Source organism: Cajanus cajan, chromosome 2 (genome assembly GCF_000230855.2).
Source record: "Cajanus cajan strain Asha chromosome 2, NIPB_CcT2T_4, whole genome shotgun sequence".
Classification (NCBI taxonomy): Eukaryota; Viridiplantae; Streptophyta; class Magnoliopsida; order Fabales; family Fabaceae; genus Cajanus; species Cajanus cajan.
Window position 1 is genome coordinate 10,166,123 of NC_138518.1, and position 21,344 is coordinate 10,187,466.

The following is a 21,344-nucleotide window of genomic DNA, read 5'->3' on the forward strand; positions in this document are numbered from 1 at the left end:
AAGAGCATGCGTCAGAATAAATGTCGTCGCACAAGTGTGATTTCATGTAACAGTATGGCAGGTGGATCTGCTGGGAGTGTGAGAGTAATTAATGTCATGGACTTTATTGTCTTTGGCTGTAATGCCCTTCAGATGACCAAAAACATATGCATGTGTATTTCAATTGAAATTTTGATTGAAGATTTTGTGATTTTTATTTTTTTTTTTAGTATTTTTCTTCTCTTCATAGTCATAGCAATTTGTTCCTCTCTTTTTATTTATTTATTTATTTTTTATTTTTTATAATTAAATTCATTTCTATACGGTAGGTTAAACAAATAACCATCAATTATAGCTTTTAGCAAGATAAGGGTGGAACCAATCTCATCTAAACAGCTATCAACACACATTTGAATTTTGAGACTGAGAAGGCAATATGTACTGTATACAGAATTTTACAAGGCAGATATTACTTTCAGGTATGATGCCAATGCCGATGATCTTATAGTTGCATTGTGGGCAGCACAGTGCATATGTTGTGAACAAGATTGATCATATATCTGTGTTGTGAACAAAATGAATACATAATTCACAACATAGATAACCTTAATTATTTATGTTGCCAACGGATTGATCATATCACAAATGAGGAACTGGAGATCTTCCTTATTGCTGGATTAATTAGGTAATTTCTCCAAATCAAATCCTTTTTACCTTTTTTGTTGAACAAAGGAAAACCATAAAAAATTTGTACATGCTAATGTGGAGGCAGTTAGAAGTTTCAATTAGTCCGCGATGGATTAAAAAATTAAGATCATATAGCGATACAATTAATAGTAAAATTTGATTAAATTTAATATTTATATTTTTATAAATTGATCGATCTAAATCACAAAATAATAAATATGATAATCATAACTTATTTTTATAAACATGATATAATCGTATCTTATTTTTATAGATATGGTAATCATATTTAATTTCATATTAGAGTATCAAATGTAAGTTACTTAATAACGTATCTTATTTTATTTTCTTAAATCTTACACTGTCACATTATATTTAAATAACTCATGAGTAATTCACTATATTTTTACTCAAATGGTAAAAATTTAAGTAATTTTTACTAAATCTCTTTTTGTATGATTTATCGGCTTTTTTTCTAGTCGTGACGGCTTGAGTGATCCTAGTCTCACGTGTAACAGGTGTTTTTGAATAATGTATCGGCTTTTGAACTATAACAATGTTTGTTTTATATTTCTATTCTTTACTTTCCTTCCATTACGAATATATTTATTTTCCATATCTAAAGATAAATATGATAAATCTAAAAAATAAATTAAGTGTACTCTTTTATCATTATAATAAATATTTCTATCAAAATAATAAAAATTATCAATAAAATTTAATATAACTTTTTTATACATACTTTTAATATATTTTAATTCAATTCTATATTTTTTTTACACATATTTAATCATATTTAACAGTTTAATTTAAAAAAATAAACTTAATTAATTTTAATACCCATTAATTGATGTTAAAATTAAGTTTCATTTTTTTAACATCTGAATATCTTGTTATTATTTTAATTTTAACATAATTAATTTAATTTACTAAAATACAAAACAAATTGTGACTTGTGTGTGCACAACTAAGATAAAGATAGAATCGAGAATTGTGCTACAATTTTGGGTTGAAGTCTTTATTTTCCTTCATGGAAGTTTTTTTCTTTTAGGTTTTTATTTTCATTTTTACTTTTTTTTTCTTTTTTCAAATTTCAGTTCCAATTTCACAATCTCTCTCTCTCAACTTGTGAGTTTATATTACTTTGGTTTGGATTCGACCAATCCTATTCTTTTATGAAGGTAGGGTTTCATGTCACCTTTTATATTCTCAATACCTCAATTTTTTTTCGATTCGATGAAAGCTCACATTTTCACTTCAACTTTGTGCTCTTTAATCAAGATTTTTCTATTTAATTATTCGATTTAACAGAAAGCACTTCAAGAAATTGATTTTAGGTGCATAAGTTTTTCGATTTTGTTTTATAAATGCATTAGTGTTAGAGATTTTACATGCTACAAAGCTTAAAAGCTTAAAATTTAGAATGATTTTTTTCATTTGTATTTGTTGCTTGAAAGGATTCAAACCTAGGTTGTTTTCTCCTAATTTAAAGATATTTCAGAGAGAGGATCTAATTCAAGCTAGAGGAATTGATTCACTGCTAGTTGTTAGAAAAGATGGTCTAACCAAGAGGGGGTGAATTGGTTGATTGAAAGTTTCTTACGTAACTATCATGGTTTTGAAAAACTTTTTCTAAATCTTTCCAAAGAAATGTTTTGATCTATAGCTGTATATAGGATACTTAGTTCAAATTAAATGCTATTCAAAATTCACTTAAGTATTTATACAATGTTTACGTTGTACAACACATATCAACAAACAACAAGCATAGAAATAGAAATGTAAGAATATAAGGTCAAGTATAGGAAGAGAGAAAAATGTACGGTCAATTTATACTAGTTCAATCACATCCACTTGTGACCTATATCCAATCGCCAATCAATCTTATTGAGATTAAGAAGTTTTACAAACATAATATCACATGCAATACACTTCTACAATATTAAAGAAACTACTTCTCGCACCCCAATAAGCACTCAATTGTAGCACCCCAGTACAAGATTCTCCCTTCTTAAGAAACCTCTTTAAGAAAGAAATCAATATAGAAGTTTAAGGAACGAATCCACCTAATGTATAGAATATATCAGAGTAGGTGAATCAACCAAGTGGCTTAATCTTTCACTCTATGAACATGATGATCAATTCAATTCTTGAAAACTTTCTTGAGGTTACCACAAACGTTAAAAAACCTCTTATTGTAAGGAAAAATGTATCTTAAAGAGTATTTTCGAAAAAGTTATCCCAAAGAATCAAGTCTCTATTCTAAATATGAAAAATGATATATATATATATATATATATATATATATAAGTTATCTAACTGAAATAATTGATTATTTACATAGATAATCAATTATTTTGTTATTAGCAATTCTTGAAATCAACCAATAATAGTTGAATCGATTATTTTGAACAATAATTGATTATTCCAAAAATTAGCTTCTAAAATAATCAATTATTTTCCTGAATAATCGATTATTTTCTTGAATAATCGATTATTACAACAATTGTTCATTAGGTAACTGAAAATAGAGCAAATTCTTATGTGAAAACTCAATATCTCAATTTTTCATACCATTTCTTTTTACAATTCAATTCGTATACTTATTTTAACCTTCAATCATCATGTAGACAAAGATAAAAAGCTAAGTTACATACTAAGCAAAGCACACAAGCAACAAGAATTTAAAACACTTAAAACAAAATACAACTTGCACTTTTTTCTCCTAAGAGGCTAAACAAAATACAATGTTCATTTATAATCATCAAAACTATAAAATATCATGTCTTCTTGATCAACATTTTCTACAGAAGATAAGTCTTTCACTAGCTCGAAGCACTCAATTACAATTTGATTTTTGTGACATGATTGATTTAAACAGGTTTGCTCCTTTACGACTGGGTGGTAGACTATTAAATTGTGTTGTTTGGGTTATATAAAAAAACCAAGGTGAAGGGTGAACTTGTTGATACCTTTATGTGATTTCTTAAATTTTTGCAATGTCCTTAGAAGATAGCAATAAATTTTTTAATTAGGAGTGTTATGATCATTAAACATTTGTCTTATTTCATGTTCAAAATGTAATGAATATGTAAGTGGTCATGAGATATCAAATATTATTGTAGTAGAGTAGTTCAACAATTAGAAAATAAAACTAGACTGATGTATAAAAAAAATGATAGGAGAAACTGCTAGCAAAATCGTGGCCTTAAATATAACTCCCATCACTTGTTATCTAGATGATTTGCTCATGTGAAACCTAAAGAGTCTAGGTTTTTCTCCTCTTTATTATCTTTGAGTTATAACAGAGTTGATTCATTATGAAACTAACTTCTATGTATGGTTTCATGCATGTGTTCTACATGGAATTTGGAACATTTGGTAGCAACTAAACTTGGGATTTACCAAGTTCTAAGGTTTTAGGTGGCATGATTAAAACAAGCACAATATTGTTTAAATTTAAACTCATTGTCACAAATCTATCTAAATTGTCTCATATGTAATCTCCCCATAATCTTGTATGTTCATGCTAGTTATTATTTGTTTGAAATTATTTTCCTTTTTCCCTATGAATTATTTTTCTTCCCCTTTTCCCTGCACACATATATATATTCACACTTTTTTTTTATATTTTTATTCCTACAATTACGTTTGAATCAACTTTGATAACTTATGGTTTTTGATTCTTCACTTTTTTATATGCATTATATTTGGATGAGTACAACTATCTGCGTATTGTTTTCTTTGACAGTTATTGAAGGGAGATGTATGATGTCATGATGTTTTTGAGTTATTAGGAAATGCAATGATAAAAATTGATTCCGCTACGATGTTCTAAGGTGTTATTATGTGGAATGAAAGGTTGTGTAAGGTTGTACAATGCTATGTGGTAAAATTGGTTCATGTACATGCTACATGGTGTAACGTAGTTATTGATTCATATATATGCTTAGGAAGGATATATATGAAAGTTTAAATGGGTATTCTTACATTATTTGAGATGCATGTATGATGATATGAGGATAGATAACCTTATGGATTAATTAGTGAACGTTGTGTGTTTAGTAAGATTGACCCTAAAATGAGATATCATCATATTGGAGTCGAGGGTGAGAATATATCCAAGAAAGCTTTAGGCTAAGTTATCTAAGTATGATTTTTTGGTTGTATGAAGTGAGTTTTCTAGGTCTTGTAATTTCTAGTGGAGATATAACGTAGATCTATCTAAGGTAGAAGTTGTGCTTAAGTGGGAGATACCTAAGTCAATTAGTGAGAATTAGGAGTTTTTCTTGGGTTAGTTGATTATCATAGGAGGTTCATCCGGGAAATTTTATAAGATAGTCATACCTTTAACTGGAATGACTAGGATAGGAGTCGCCTTTGTGTGGGATGGAAAATGTGAGAGTAGGTTCCAAACTCTTAAGGAAAGATTGACTAGTGTGTAAGTGTTAATATTACCTGAACTTAGTAAGTCTTTTTTGGTATATTATGATGTTCCTAAGATGGGTTTAGGTGGAGCGTTGATGTAATAAAGAAATGTAGTAGCTTATGTTTCTAGGCAATTGAACATTTATGAAAGGAATTACCTTACTCATGACCTTAAGTTAGTAGTTGTAATATTTACACTAAGATTTGGAGGCACTACCTGTATGGTTCTAAGCTTGAGGTATTTAGTGATCATAAGAGCCTTAAATATCTTTTTACCAGAAGGAGTTGAATATGAGACAAAGGGGATACTTGGAATTTCTTAAGGACTAGGATTTTGATCTTAGTTTTTATTTGGGCAAAGCCAATGTGGTGGTCAATGCTTTGAGTAGGAAACCTCTACATTTATTTTCCCTTATGATTAGAGAGATGGATCCTTTGGCTCAAATTAGGGATTTAAGTTTGGCTTATGAGGTTACCCCTGGTAATGTGAGACAAGGTATGACTTGATTAACTAATTGATTGTTGAAGGAAATTAGCGAAACACAATTAGATAATTCAATTTTGGTGGCAAAATGTGAGGCTATAGGATAAGATAGTGAAGGAAAATTTACTTTAGGTGTAGATGGAGTGATGAAATTTAGAGATTTAGTATGTGTACCTAGTGAGCCTATGCTTAAGCGCTTGATCTTTGGAGAGAGTCATAGAAGTAAAACTAATATTTTAGCAGATACCTTGAGTAGGATGACCATTCACCTATCATCTTTGATGATTTAAGGGTTAGATTCGATTGAGGAGTTTAGAGACTTAAGCTTGGAGTGTGAGCTCACCCTTAGGAGCATTGGATTGAGTATGTTGGAAGAGACTAATAGATTAATAGATGAGATTAGAGAAGCCCAAGAGTTAGATCTTTTCTTAGTGAACCAAGTGGAGAAGATTGGTAGGAGTATAGATAACCCTTTCCAAGTAGGAATTGACATTGTTTTGAGGTGCAGGGACAAAATTTGGGTGCCTAGTAATCCTGAGAATGATCTTAGAAGAAGGACATAAGAGTACTTTTAGTATTCACATGTGAGATACTAAGATGTATCAGGATCTTAGGAAGATGTTCTAGTGGCCTAATATGAAAAGAGAAGTAGAGAAGTTTGCATACTCATGTTTAATATGCCAGAAGTCTAAGGAAGAACACCACAAGCCTTTAGGACTTTTGTAGCCTTTATACGTCTCAGTTTGGAAGTGATGAGATGGTGTGTTGATGGACTTTGTTATAGGTTTTCCTATGATGCTTAAGAAATTTGACTCTTTTAGGGTTATAGTGGATAGACTCACCAAGTTTGCTTGTCTTACCCTTATTGATATTAGATATTCCTTGGAGAGATTGATAGAGTTGTACATCGGTGAGGTAGTGAGGTTACATGGTTTTCCTACTAGTGTAGTTTTTGAAAGGGAATTGAGGAGAGTGTGACATGGGAATTATGAGTCAGATGCTAGAGTACCCAATATTGTTCTTAGTAGGTAAATTTTGGGGTGAAATTTCAAAAAAAGGGGAGAGTTGTAACACCCTGATTTTCATAAAATTATATTAATAATATGTTAGTATTTATTTGAATATTTTAATGTATTTATTAGAAATATTTTTAATATTATTTAGCTATTTGATATGAGCACTATTTTGATATAAAACTTATGTTATTTTTACTAAAAGAGAGAAGTTTATTTTATATTATTTATCAATTTTATATGAGCTCTTTTTTTAAATATAAAGCATGATTTTTAATTAGTATTTTGATTAATTGATATGGAATGTACTTTTATGGAAATATATTTTATTAAAAGTTATGTTTATGTTATTTATTACAAAGGAGGAAATATGTTTTAATTATTATTATTATTATTTATGATAAGGGAAGGAAGGGCGTGTTAATTAGCCTTTTGTTATTATTATTATTATTATTATTATTATTATTTTTGTTATTTATTTTATCAAAAGAAGTTATCAGGTTTTTTTTTCCTCATTTATACTCTCACTTATCATTCCTTATTACGTGCTCTATGCTATTTTGAACAAGAACCAGTGGAGGAATAATCAGACTCTGCTCATTCTTCATCTTCCAATGATTAAGGTAAGGGGGAGTGAGAAACCTCACTTGAGGAGTGAGAATATTTGTTGGGTAGTCAGATTAGCCTCCAATCCCTTGCCTGATGTATGCGTATAGAAATAAACACTTTATAAAAGTTTTCTGTTTTACTTTCTAATTGTTCTGTTGTGTTCCTTGTGTGATTCTGAATGCATTCAATTTCGATAATAGATAAGTTTTGATATGAATTAAAGTGTTCTATGGGTTCCTATAGGAAACCTTGTGAGAAACATACATTTTGAATGTTTTCTGTTTTGACTTCTAAGTTTTCTATTGTGTTTCCTGATGATTACTGAGCATGGGTGTATATTTAATTTTGAGTTTGAATATGTTTTGATATCAATTAGAGTGTTCTATAGGTTCCTATAGGAAACTCTATGAGAAAGAGGTAAATTTTGAATGTTTTCTGTTTAGGCTTCTGAGTTTTCTATTATGTTCCCTGATGATTACTGAACATGGATGTATATTTAATCTTAAGTTTGAATATGTTTTGCTATGGATTAGAGTGTTCTATGGGTTCCTACGGGAAACCCTATGAGAAAAAGACAATTTTTGAATGTTTTCTATTTTAGCTTCTAAGATTTCTATTGTGTTTCCTAATGATTACTAAGCATGAGTGTATGTTTAATTTTGAGTTTGAATATGTTTTGATAGGGATTAGAATGCTCTATGGGTTCCTACGGGAAATCCTATGAGAAACATGCAAAATATGAATATTGTGACACCCTCTACCCCAACATACATATACAATAATTATAAACAAATAAAAAAAATTTCATCATTAAAAATCAAATTTCCAACCACGTAAGGGTAAAGAGTTCACATTCATAAACTTAATCCAAATAACATGTCGGTAAAATTACAAAGAAATAAAACTGAATTTTCTAAAATAATTTAATAAGAACATCTTAAACTAATCCTATCTATGTCCCGATGTCACATGTCCTATCAGAGCAAAAACCCAACATAGAAGCCTAAGCTTCATCACCAACATCTTAGCCTCACGCTAATGATCACCTGTATAACAGTCAAAACAAAACAACACGAGAAAAGGGAGTGAGAAACATCTCACTCTGACTCAGTGTAGAAATATATGCCAAATAGCCAAACACAAACAAAAACAAGTATAACATAGATAAATTAATAATAACATCACACTCATCCAAGACACAAACCATCACTTTATCATATAACATTAAGAATGCATATGCATGGACACGGACTACATATTATCATGCATGTGGCGCCAGTAAAACATCACATGGCATATTGCCGCTAGCAATACACGAAGAGTAGTCTAGGAGTACATGCTGGGTCACACCCTCTGCGCACTCTCACTAGAAGGATATACTACCAGAGTCTCGTCGGGATAGCTAAGCCGCGCAAGATACATCCCATGCACACAATGGGCGAGACTGGGACTTCCAAACCGAGCTATCCCCAAGGACTAATCCCCAAAGCTTTTACACTAGGGTGCCTTCTCTGGCGGTGTATTCCATATGACATTATCATTTCTCATTCCCATATCACATTATCATGTCTCATTATCACTTTTCACATCATCTCATCATATTCACATAGTCATCACTTTTCACATCATCTCATCATATTCACATAATCATCATTTTTCACATCATCTCATCATATTCACATAGTGTCTACAGAGCACTCAAAATCATATCAAAACTGATATATTTTCAAAAATAAACACATATTTATACATCTCATTCAACAAGGAATACATCAGAACAATCAGAAAGCAAAACAGAAAACATTCATATTTTGCCTGTTTCTCATAGGGTTCCCACAGGAACCCAGAGAGCACTCTAATTCATATCAAAACTTGTTTATTTTCAAGATTATATACATATTTACACTCAGCAAATATCAAGAAACACAACAGAAAACTCAGAAGGTAAAACAGAAAACATTTAAAATTTGCCTCTTACAATTATTAATGCATTCCCTTAGGGTTTCCCATAAGAACCCATAGAAATCTCAATTCATACGATTAATTACATATAAGAAAACAATAGGAAAAACAGATACAATTGGGAAAAACCCGTCATACATAAGCATACAAAAAATGCAACAAACACAGGATTGAGGGCCAATCCCACTACCCAGCATACAATCCCACACCCAGAGCGAGGTTTCTCACTCCCCCCTTACCTCGATAAGCAGGAGCCGAATCTTGTTGGTCGCCCCCTCTAGGTTCCCTTTCGTCTTCAGAGAGAAAGGAGGAAGAAGATTAGAAAATGAAAAAAATGAGTTTTAGAGAGTGCAAAACGCTTTATTTATAGGCATCAGGTCACGGCCAGAACGGCCCGTTCCGAATCCAGAACGGCCCGTTCTGGGCACACGGAATAGGTACAAAAGCCTCTCCCAGAACGGCCCATTCCAAAACCAGAACGGCCCGTTCTGGGGTTTCCGGAACGGCCCGTTTCAAAGTGGAACGGCCCGTTCTGAGTCAAACTTTGTTCTTTTAAAAATCACATCCGGAATGGCCCGTTCCCAAAGTGGAACGCTCGTTCTGGGTTAAAATTTTACCCATGCATGTTTGATTTGGAACGGCCCGTTCCCAAAGTGGAACGACCCGTTCCAGAGCTGCAAAAATCCAGGACTGTTAATTAATAAATAATTAATTAACACACACACACACACACACACACACACACACACATATATATATATATATATATATCAAATTAAAATAAAATATCAAAATAATTTAAAACATGATTTTCTTCAAATAATAATTATAACAAAATATCATAATTAATAATATTATACAAAATAATTTTCATAAATGATTATTATTAATAATCTTTAAAACTTCAATCAAACCCATTTAATTAATCAAAATAATTATAAAAAAATAATCTTCATAAATACAAAAATAAATAATAATTATTCATTGTATTAGTAGAAAAATTCGGGGTGTTACAATTCTCCCCTCCTTTTAAAAATTTCGTCCCCGAAATTACCTAAAGCAAATAAAAATGGATATGTCTCCTGCCTTAGACTTTCTAATGTTCCACCTTAGACTTTCTAATGTTCCACTTTAGACTTTTGGAATACTACACACAAGTCCACAACTTCCTCTACTCCTCTCTTCACCTTAGACTACCACGCTTCCGCTACGCTACTCTCATACATCCTCCTAAGGTCTTAATCCATCTTAATAGCTCCTAAGTGAATACTAAGAGTACTCTTATTGTCTTCTTCTAAGATCATCTTCCTTAATTCGGGATTATTAGGCACATAGATTCTATCCTCAAACCACAAAACACCATCAACTTCCACTCGAAAAGGGTTATCTATAGCCTTACCAATCCTCTATCCACTTGGTTCACTAAGAAAGGATCTAACTCTTAGGCTCCTCTAATCTCATCCATTAATTCACTAGTCACCTTCGACATACTCAATTCAATGCTTCTAAGGGTGTAAGCTCACAAATCAAGCTTAAATCTCTAAACTCTTCAATCAAATTTAACCTTTAAATCATCAAAATGATAGATGAAAGATCATCCTACTCAAGACATCTGTCACCACATTGCCTTTACCTAGATAACAATTGAGATTAAAATCCTAGTCCTTAAGAAATTCCAACTATCTCCTTTGGTCAAAAGATATTTAAGACTCTAACAATCACTAAATACCTCAAGCTTAGAATCATGTAGGAAGTGTCTCCAAATCTTAATGTAATATCATAACCACTAACTCATAGATAAGGTAGTTTCTCTCATGAATTTTCAATTGCCTAGAAACACAAGCTACTACCTTTCCTTCTTGCATCAACAATGCATCCAAATTCATCTTATAAGTACTACTATATACCACAAAAGGCTTACTAAAATCCAATAATATTAACACTAGTCAATCTTGCCTTAAGAGTTGGAATTACTCTGATACTTACTATCCCACATAAAGACAATACTTCTCCTAATGAACGTAGTTAAGGGCAATGCTATCTTAGAAATTCCTTCAATAAATCTCCACTAATAATAAGCTAACTTCATAAAACTCTTATCTCACTAACTGGCTTAGATATCTCCCCACTTAAACACAACTTCTACCTGAGACAGATCCATGTTTACCTCAACTGGAATTTACAGGAACTAGAAAACTTATCTCATACAATAAAAATAAATAAATAAATCAATAAATAAAATAAAATAAGATAAAATAAAATAAAATAGTAATGCTTAGATAACTTAACATACAACCGTCTTGGATATATCTCCACCCTCAACTACAATATGATCATATCACACCCTAAGATCAATCTCACTAACCACATGACATTCACCAATTGATCCCTAAGGTCATCTATCCACATATCAACATACATGCATATTAAATCATATTAGAATACCTACATTAAACCTTCATATATACCATCCATAAATATGTACATGAACAACCTTTACCACATAGCATCATACAGCCTTAAACAACCTCTCAATCCACATGAAAACACCCCAAAACATCTTAACAAAATCAATTTTTTTATCCTTGCATTGCCTACTAACCCGAAAACATTATTACAGCCTACTTCTCCTTTCAACAACTATCAAAGAAAATAACACACAGAGAGTTCTACTCATCCAAATGATCTCAAACCTATCTCAAAAGAAAGCTAATAGAATAAGCTACAACTCCTATGAAGACATAAGATTCTAGAAAGATCATCTTCTTAGCTAAAAATTTCAAAAACCGCAGCAGATATATTCAGCGCTTACAACTAGACCTTTGATCACCAAAGTAGCTATAACTTGAGTTCTAGACCTCCGTTTTACCTGATTCCAGTTCCATTGGAAAGATAACGTCCAAGGCTATAACTTTTGTGAAGACTACACTACAAAAAAAATGATAAATAGTGGAGGTTATTTTGCGGAGGTTTTAAAACCCTCCTTAAATTATTAAAATCTGCCGTTTTTTTGTTTAATTTGCAGAGGTTTATAACTCCCTCTAATTAAAATATTATTTTAATTTATAGAGGTTTATAATCTCCTCTAATTAAAAAATATTTTTCCACTTAAATGTTTTTTCTCTAAAAGTTAAAACAAAAAGAAATTAGTATGTGACTCTACGAGTACTTCTCTCTCAAAAGATAAAAAAATCTTTTCATTTCCCTCTTAAAAGAATCAGAAAAAGAAATCCCTAAACCCTCTTTATCAATCTTTTCATTTCCCTCTTAAAAGAATCAGAAAAAGAAATTCTTAAACCCTCCTTATCAGTACATGGCTCCTTAATGTTTCCTAAATCCTGTGATGATTCCTTAGCCTCCAAAGTGAACCCTAAATCCCGTTTGCATCATTTTGATTCCTTTTGACGCTTGAGATTCCGGTGAGGGTGAGGGAGGACGAACGAGAATGCCCGTTACGTGACTGAAACGTGTCTCGACACCGACTGGATGGGCCGTGAGGTCTACGGAGGAACGGTTGGGGAGGGCAAGGCCTATGATAGGGGCGTGCGTGCGGGTGCCTTGGGCCGTTGATTTCTTACTCTTTTTTTTGTTTCGTTTGACAGATGGGAAAACATTCAAGAAGCCTCGGCGTCCGTGCGAGAAGGAGCGTCTTGATGCGGAGCTGAAGCTTGTCGGAGAGTACGGGCTCCGGTGCAAGCGAGAGCTGTGGAGGGTACAGTACGCCCTCAGCCGCATCCGCAACAACGCCAGGAACCTTCTGACACTCGACGAGAAGAACCCTCGTAGGATCTTCGAGGGCGAGGCTCTACTTCGCAGGATGTTCCGCTACGGTCTCCTCGACGAGACCCAGAACAAGCTCGATTACGTTCTCGCTCTCACTATCAAAAACTTCCTCGAGCGCCGCCTCCAAACCCTTGTTTTCAAGTCCGGCATGGCCAAGTCCATTCACCACGCTAGGGTTCTCATCAGGCAGAGGCATATCAGGTTCCTCCGTTTTCGCAATCTCATTGATGGTTGTGTTAGTTGCGAGTTAATTGTGTTTTGTTTTGGTGAATTTTTTTTATTTTTTGGGCGCTGTGTTTGTTAGTTTATAGTAGTATTGTGGACTAATTGGATATGTTTAGGCAGGCAGGGTTCCAGGGACGTCGGGGATGGCGGCAGCGGCGCCGCCGCCGCCGCTTCCCAAGGTGGATCCTTCGGAAACGGGAAGAATTTGAAGCAGGATGTTCACTCCGTTCCCGATTCGCCCATGCTGGAGACGACGTCGTCGTTCGGGTCCACTTCGTCGTCGCCGTCGCTGGCGAATTTGCCGCCGATTAGGGTTCACGCCGTGGAGGATCAGAAGGTGATGGGGATTGAGGAGCAGTTCGCTCAGATGGGGGTTGGAGTGGGGCAGAAGCAGGATGAGGGTTTTGTTTTGCTGTCTTCGCCGCCGCCTCCGCCTGTACCGGCCACGCTCGCCGCCGTGGGGGTTCCGGTTGCGGCAGCGACGGTGGTCACCGGGGAGTATCATAATCGGGTCATCTCCGATGATGAGAGATCTGATCACGGGGTTCCGGTTGGGTATATGAAACCGCCCACTCCTCAGCCACAGGCTCAGACACAACAATTACAGACACAATCACAAACACTTGCGCCTCAATTTCAACAGAAGTCAACTGGTGGTGGCGGCGTTGCTGATTTGCCTTCTCCCGATTCAGTTTCAAGGTATTTTCAATTTCACTTTCCTTTTTCTTTTTTCTGTAGTTGGATTTGGCTTTCAATTGTTTTAATGTTTAGTGTTAGAATTGGATTGTTTATTATATGGTAAGGGGTTTTGGTTGTTGGTGTTAGAATTTTTTGGATTAGCAGTGTTTGAATTAGGTTTTTGGTGATTGTTTTGATCCTGCAGTGATAGTAGTCTTGCAAATGCAATTTCGCGTCAGAAACCTGCTGTTTATCAAGATCAAGTTCAGATTCAATCAGGGACTACAAGGGTTCCTGGTAACCCTGTGGATCCGAAGCTTAATGTGTCTGATTCGCATGGTCGGATTCAGATGCAGCAGCATGTACAGGACCCTGGATATTTGTTGCAGCAACAATTTGAACAGCACCAGCAGCCACTGCCGCAACAGCAATTTGAACAGCTCCATCATCAGCAGCAACAACAACCGCAACAACAGCAGCAGTTTATACATGGCACACACTTCATTCACCATAACCCTGGATATGTATTTTGGATTTAAATTTTAATTAGTACAAGACTAATATTACTTTGTTATGGATTTTATGTCATACTTTGATTTACAATAGAAATTTGAATTGTAAATTTTTGAACTATACACTGTTATTTTTGTTATTGGAAATATAATTTCTACGTCCACATTATGAGTATTCTTTTATTACATTTTTTATAGATATCATAAGAAAATGGGAAATTGTAATACATGTAAATTATAAAATTAAAATAAGTATAAAAAATTGTCATATACAAGAAAATAGGGAGAATTAGAAACTCGACTGTAAAATCTCTATTGTTAGAATGCTTTAAAAAAAACCTCCATAGTTAGTATAGTTTTAAAACATCTTTCAATAAACCTTCATAGTTAGTTTAGGTTTAAAGCCTCCTTTAAAAAACCTCCATAGTTAGTGTAGGTTTAAAACCTCCTTTAAAAAACCTCCATAGTTAGCGTAGGTTTAAAACCTCCTTTAGAAAACCTCCACAGTTAGTGTAGGTTTAAAACCTCCACAAAAAAACCTCCGCAAAATACTATCGATGCCAGAGGTTTTTAAAAACCCCTGCTAATTGCTTGTGGCGAATGTAACTGCGGAGGTTTTTGAAAACCTCTGCAATTTATTTTGCGGAGGGTAAAAACCTCCACTAAACGCAAAAACAACCTCCATTATTTAGCACATTTGTTGTAGTGCTATAAAATCTAAATCTGTCAATATAGTACTCATACTGGCACAAAAAAAACTGCAGCGAAAATATCCTCTACACCAAACAACAATAATATATCAATATATCTAAGGCCACAAAAATACCTCAACCCTTCCAAACTCACACCTCAACTTCATATTCAAGCTTTCCACTACAAATCTAAACCAAACAACTCACATATTCAGTACAAAAGGCTTAGAAAATAAAATTCACATGCTACCTAAACCATAAAAGGTCAACATGCAACCATCAAACTCTAGAAATCATCAACACTTCAATCTCTCCTTAAGAATACCAAATCTCCAATTCTCAACATACATCATCCTTGGATTCAATCGCTACAACTATAGCTTTCAAAAATTCTACCAATCGTAAACTCTTAATACACTAAAAAAAAAATCAATGTCTTACCCAAAGCTAAGGCCTCAATAGTTTCTACAATATTAGCACAATATCTCGTCTATCACTACTCGCATATATGCTTGCAACACAAGCGATATCACTCAACCACTACTTCTTCCGTAAGCAAGAAGTATCAAACAAATAAGCAATCATAAGAATGAAGAAGAGCGGTCATAATGGTATTAGCTAACACTATCATGACTATCATTCCTCTAATTACAAAATAACTTAACAATATCAAACTCTACAATAACAGCACAAGGAGAACATCATCATCATCATTATCAAAGCAAAGCATCATCAAGGTATACAACAAACAAAACACTGTCATTGTACACAACAGAATCACGATAAGTACATAACTCACGGCCGATTGGATCGACCTGCTCTGATACCACTTAATGTGACACCCTCTACCCCAACATACATATACAATAATTATAAACAAATAAAAAAAATTTCATCATTAAAAATAAAATTTCCAACCACGTAAGGGTAAATAGTTCACATTCATAAACTTAATCCAAATAACATGTCGGTAAAATTACAAAGAAATAAAACTGAATTTTCTAAAATAATTTAATAAGAACATCTTAAACTAATCCTATCTATGTCCCGATGTCACATGTCCTATCAGAGCAAAAACCCAACATAGAAGCCTAAGCTTCATCACCAACATCTTAGCCTCACGCTGATGATCACCTGTATAACAGTCAAAACAAAACAACACGAGAAAAGGGAGTGAATAACATCTCACTCTGACTCACAGTGTAGAAATATATGCCAAATAGCCAAACACAAACAAAAACAAGTATAACATAGATAAATTAATAATAACATCACACTCATCCAAGACATAAACCATCACTTTATCATATAACATTAAGAATGCATATGCATGGACACGGACTACATATTATCATGCATGTGGCGCCAGTAAAACATCACATGGCATATTGCCGCTAGCAATACACGAAGAGTAGTCTAGGAGTACATGCTGGGTCACACCCTCTGCGCACTCTCACTAGAAGGATATACTACCAGAGTCTCGTCGGGATAGCTAAGCCGCGCAAGATACATCCCATGCACACAATGGGCGAGACTGGGACTTCCAAACCGAGCTATCCCCAAGGACTAATCCCCAAAGCTTTTACACTAGGGGGCCTTCTCTGGCGGTGTATTCCATATGACATTATCATTTCTCATTCCCATATCACATTATCATGTCTCATTATCACTTTTCACATCATCTCATCATATTCACATAGTCATCACTTTTCACATCATCTCATCATATTCACATAATCATCATTTTTCACATCATCTCATCATACTCACATAGTGTCTACAGAGCACTCAAAATCATATCAAAACTGATATATTTTCAAAAATAAACACATATTTATACATCTCATTCAACAAGGAATACATCAGAACAATCAGAAAGCAAAACAGAAAATATTCATATTTTGCCTGTTTCTCATAGGGTTCCCACAGGAACCCAGAGAGCACTCTAATTCATATCAAAACTTGTTTATTTTCAAGATTATATACATATTTACACTCAGCAAATATCAAGAAACACAACAGAAAACTCAGAAGGTAAAACAGAAAACATTTAAAATTTGCCTCTTACAATTATTAATGCATTCCCTTAGGGTTTCCCATAAGAACCCATAGAAATCTCAATTCATACGATTAATTACATATAAGAAAACAATAGGAAAAACAGATACAATTGGGAAAAACCCCTCATACATAAGCATACAAAAAATGCAACAAACACAGGATTGGGGGCCAATCCCACTACCCAGCATACAATCCCACACCCAGAGCGAGGTTTCTCACTCACCCCTTACCTCGATAAGCAGGAGCCGAATCTTGTTGGTCGCCCCCTCTAGGTTCCCTTTCGTCTTCAGAGAGAAAGGAGGAAGAAAATTAGAAAATGAAAAAATGAGTTTTAGAGAGTGCAAAACGCTTTATTTTTAGGCATCAGGTCGCGGCCAGAAAGGCCCGTTCCGAATCCGGAACGGCCCGTTCTGGGCACACGGAATAGGTACAAAAGCCTCTCCCAGAACGACCCATTCCAAAACCAGAACGGCCCGTTCTGGGGTTTCCGGAACGGCCCGTTTCAAAGTGGAACGGCCCGTTCTGAGTCAAACTTTGTTCTTTTAAAAATCACATCCGGAATGGCCCGTTCCCAAAGTGGAACGCCCGTTCTGGGTTAAAATTTTACCCATGCATGTTTGATTTGGAACGGCCCGTTCCCAAAGTGGAACAGCCCGTTCCAGAGCTGCAAAAGTCTAGGACTGTTAATTAATAAATAATTAATTAACACACACACACACACACACACATATATATATCAAATTAAAATAAAATATCAAAATAATTTAAAACATGATTTTCTTCAAATAATAATTATAACAAAATATCATAATTAATAATATTATACAAAATAATTTTCATAAATGATTATTATTAATAACCTTTAAAACTTCAATCAAACCCATTTAATTAATCAAAATAATTATAAAAAAACAATCTTCATAAATACAAAAATAAATAATAATTATTCATTGTATTAGTAGAAAAATTCGGGGTGTTACAAATATTTTCTGTTTTGATGTTTGAGTTTTCTATTGTGTTCCTTGATGTTTATTGAGTGTGAATGTGTGTTTAATTTTGAAAACAAATAAGTTTTAAGTCATGTTTGAAGGTGCTAATGGTGTGAGAACTGTCTTATTATTGTGTTAATGCAAGTGATGTGTTTCTATGAGCTCGATGAGGATAGGAATCTCTTATATGTGGCCTTGTGACTATGAATATGATAATGTGATATGAGAACAAATGACATGATGAGATATGACAATTGAAATGTTGAGTCCATGAACATGTGAATGTGTGACATGCATCATATACCTCTATGTGACGGGGTACGATATGGAGTACACCGTTAGGGAAGCCCTTCGGGTGAAACATCTCGGAGGATTCCTAGGGGATAGCGCGGTTTGGAAGGCCCAACTATTCTACCCGTTTGTGTGCATGAGACGTATCTTGTGTGGCTTCGCTATCCTGACGAGACCCTAATAGTACATCCTTCTAGTTGAGAGTGCACGGTTGAGTTGGCTTGTACTCTTAAACTACTCCAGGTATGTTGCTTCGACAACATACCAAGTGATATGTGATTATGAGATATGTGATTGGCACCACATGAATGCATCTATGAGTCGAGTCCATGATATCATTGCATGTTGAATGATTGTGTATGTGTTACTATTGTATGTGTAACTTGAATTTGTACTTGATTAATGTGTAGCTATGTCTGTGTTTGTTATGAGTTGTGTGTGTTGACTAACATTTATTCCTACACTTGAACCCGAGTGAGATGTTTCTTACTCTCCTATTTGTTCTATGTATGGTTTCCTGTGCTACAGGTGATCATCAACATGAGGATGTTGGTGATGAGGTTCAGGCTTCAGTTGGGCATCCTTTGATAGAATATGTGACATCGGGGCTTAGTTAGGACTAGTTTAGTACTTTATTGTTTCCATTGAACTGTTTTGAAAACCTTAATTCTTTCCTTTGTAATTCCCACACGGGAGATATTATTTATGAGTTTATGAATATCACTACAAGAAATTTTAAAATTACAAACAACCAAAATCCATGGGTAATCCAAAAAATCCGTGGATAACACTTCATTTTCGACAGATTACAGACGGACAATAATCCATCGGTAAATTGCTCGTTTGAAACATTTACCGACGAATTATAATTTGTGGGTAACTTTCCAATGGAATTACCCACGGATAAAATTCGTGGGTATTATTGATAATATTTTTAAAAAATCATTTCGAAATTATATTAAATAACATCCTTATTTAGTGCAACATCTCTCATATCTGACCTTTCAGCAATTCCACTTCATAACACTTCACACAACTCCTCGTTAGTCAGAACCCTTCACCAATTAGAACCCTCTATGGGTAACCCTTTTTGAGATATTCGTCCACTTTTAGGATCAAAGATTGACCCCACAAATCCCACAAATCAACACAAGACATTTCAGCGTGCCTTCTCGTCACTTGCGCATTTTTCTAAAAAATTTCCCAGAAGGTCACTCATCCTTAAATTACTCCATGTCAAGTACACTTAACTGTGAAGTTCTTAAGGAATAAACTACCAAAGAGTAGATGCATCTCATTGGTATAAATAGTACAAATTAATTCTTTTAAGTCATCTTCAACTATATAATCTCATACTTGTACAATCTTTGGATCCTCTCATTCCAGTATATTTCAAGAATTACAATATAATATAATACTATAATTTTTATCTAAATTAAAAAAATATTAATATTTAGTTTGTGCATTTCACAAGTTACATTTTTATTATATATAATTAAAATTTATAATAAATTATATATAAAAATAAATATTATAGTTAAATCAATAAATCATATTTAAAATTTGTATAAACATATATTAAATGAAAATTAGTAACTAATCAAAGAATAATTAACTTCCATGGGTAATTATCTAATTTAATTTTTATTTATTATAATTACTTATGAATTAATTTTATTATTTTTAAAATAAATTATTAATAAAAAATAATTACCCACAAATACATCCGTCAGTAATTTCATAAGTATTTTTGATAATATTTAAAAAAAAAACATTTTAAAATTGTATTAAATAATAATCTTGTTTTATTAAAAACAATATAGTTCAAAATTGGTAAAATTATTATAAATGTTAAGAAATTATCTTTTAATTTTAAACAGCCATGCATCAATATCATTTCACTAATTATATATTTCTCAATTTAAATAAAATTAACTATATAATATTAAAATATATTGATAGTAAGTTATTATTTTATACTATCATTTAATTATAAATTTAATATATATAATATTTGGTATGATAAATTAACTAACTTGAGAAAATTAATTAAGTATTTAAGAATTTAATTTATTAATCTTTTATCATTAATTTTTTTATAGTTACCGACGAATTTTTTTTTAATTTTCTACGAACAATGTTGTAGATCCGTGGGAAATATCTGTCTAAAACATCATAATTTTCCCATGGAAGAAATCCGTGGGTAATATCTATCTGAAATTTCAGACGGAAAAAATCCATGGGTAATATCTTTCGGAATCATTTATGTTTCAGAAGGATACATATCTGTAGAAAAAAACGTCGGTAATGTCATTTTTCAGACAAATATTTATCTGTGGGAAAAAGTCCATCGGTAATAAATGTTTTTTTTGTAGTGTATGAATCATCTACGTAAGATATTTGAGATTCTGATTTTATTTATGAAAGATTATAATTATTCCTATTTATTATGTAATTATGTATATGGGGTAGAAGGTGTCACACTCTAGGTGCAAGGTTAGTTAGTATATTACTTATGTTACAGTTAACATTTTAGTTATGAAAATTATTTTTGTATATTGAAATACTAATGTTTTTTTTTTGTTTCTATAACAAGTGGACTAATGTCTTTCATAAACCTAGAGAGGAAAAAACAAAGATAAAATTGTGAAGTACCGGAAATATCTTGATCATATGAAGGGACGGGATGTAAGTGTTACTTTTTTAGTTGATACTTCTAAATTTTATTTTAATTTATTGATATTGATAATTAGTTAGTAATTATCTTTTATTTTCTATTACAGTTTGTATAACAACCGTATTTGGAGTTGTTGCCTACATTGCCTCACTGTATTGAGGATTCACCAGTTTGGAGGTCTACTATCCCCTTGATTAATTTTCACATCATCGAATATCCTTATTCAGATCGTGTCATGTAACAATTTGGCATGATCCAACACATACATGCACTT

The 21,344-nt window shown here is 33.1% G+C and overlaps 1 protein-coding gene across 1 annotated transcript; it reads left to right on the plus strand.

Moving 5' to 3' along the window:
• Positions 1-54: 54 nt before the first annotated feature.
• Positions 55-14,387, plus strand: LOC145954695 (uncharacterized). The gene is made up of 4 exons (XM_083069379.1): positions 55-118; positions 12,765-13,191; positions 13,291-13,869; positions 14,054-14,387. Exons 1-4 carry the CDS (start codon positions 55-57, stop codon positions 14,385-14,387), a joined length of 1,404 nt encoding a protein of 467 aa, XP_082925505.1.
• Positions 14,388-21,344: the final 6,957 nt, after the last annotated feature.

Coding starts and splice junctions, on each gene's coding strand:
- LOC145954695 (XM_083069379.1), top strand. CDS start 55: ATGGCAGGTGGATCTGCTGGGAGTGTGAGAGTAATTAATGTCATGGAC. Junction 13,192..13,290: donor GATGGTTGTGTTAGTTGCGA/GTTAATTGTGTT, acceptor ATGTTTAGGCAG/GCAGGGTTCCAGGGACGTCG. Junction 13,870..14,053: donor TCTCCCGATTCAGTTTCAAG/GTATTTTCAATT, acceptor TTGATCCTGCAG/TGATAGTAGTCTTGCAAATG.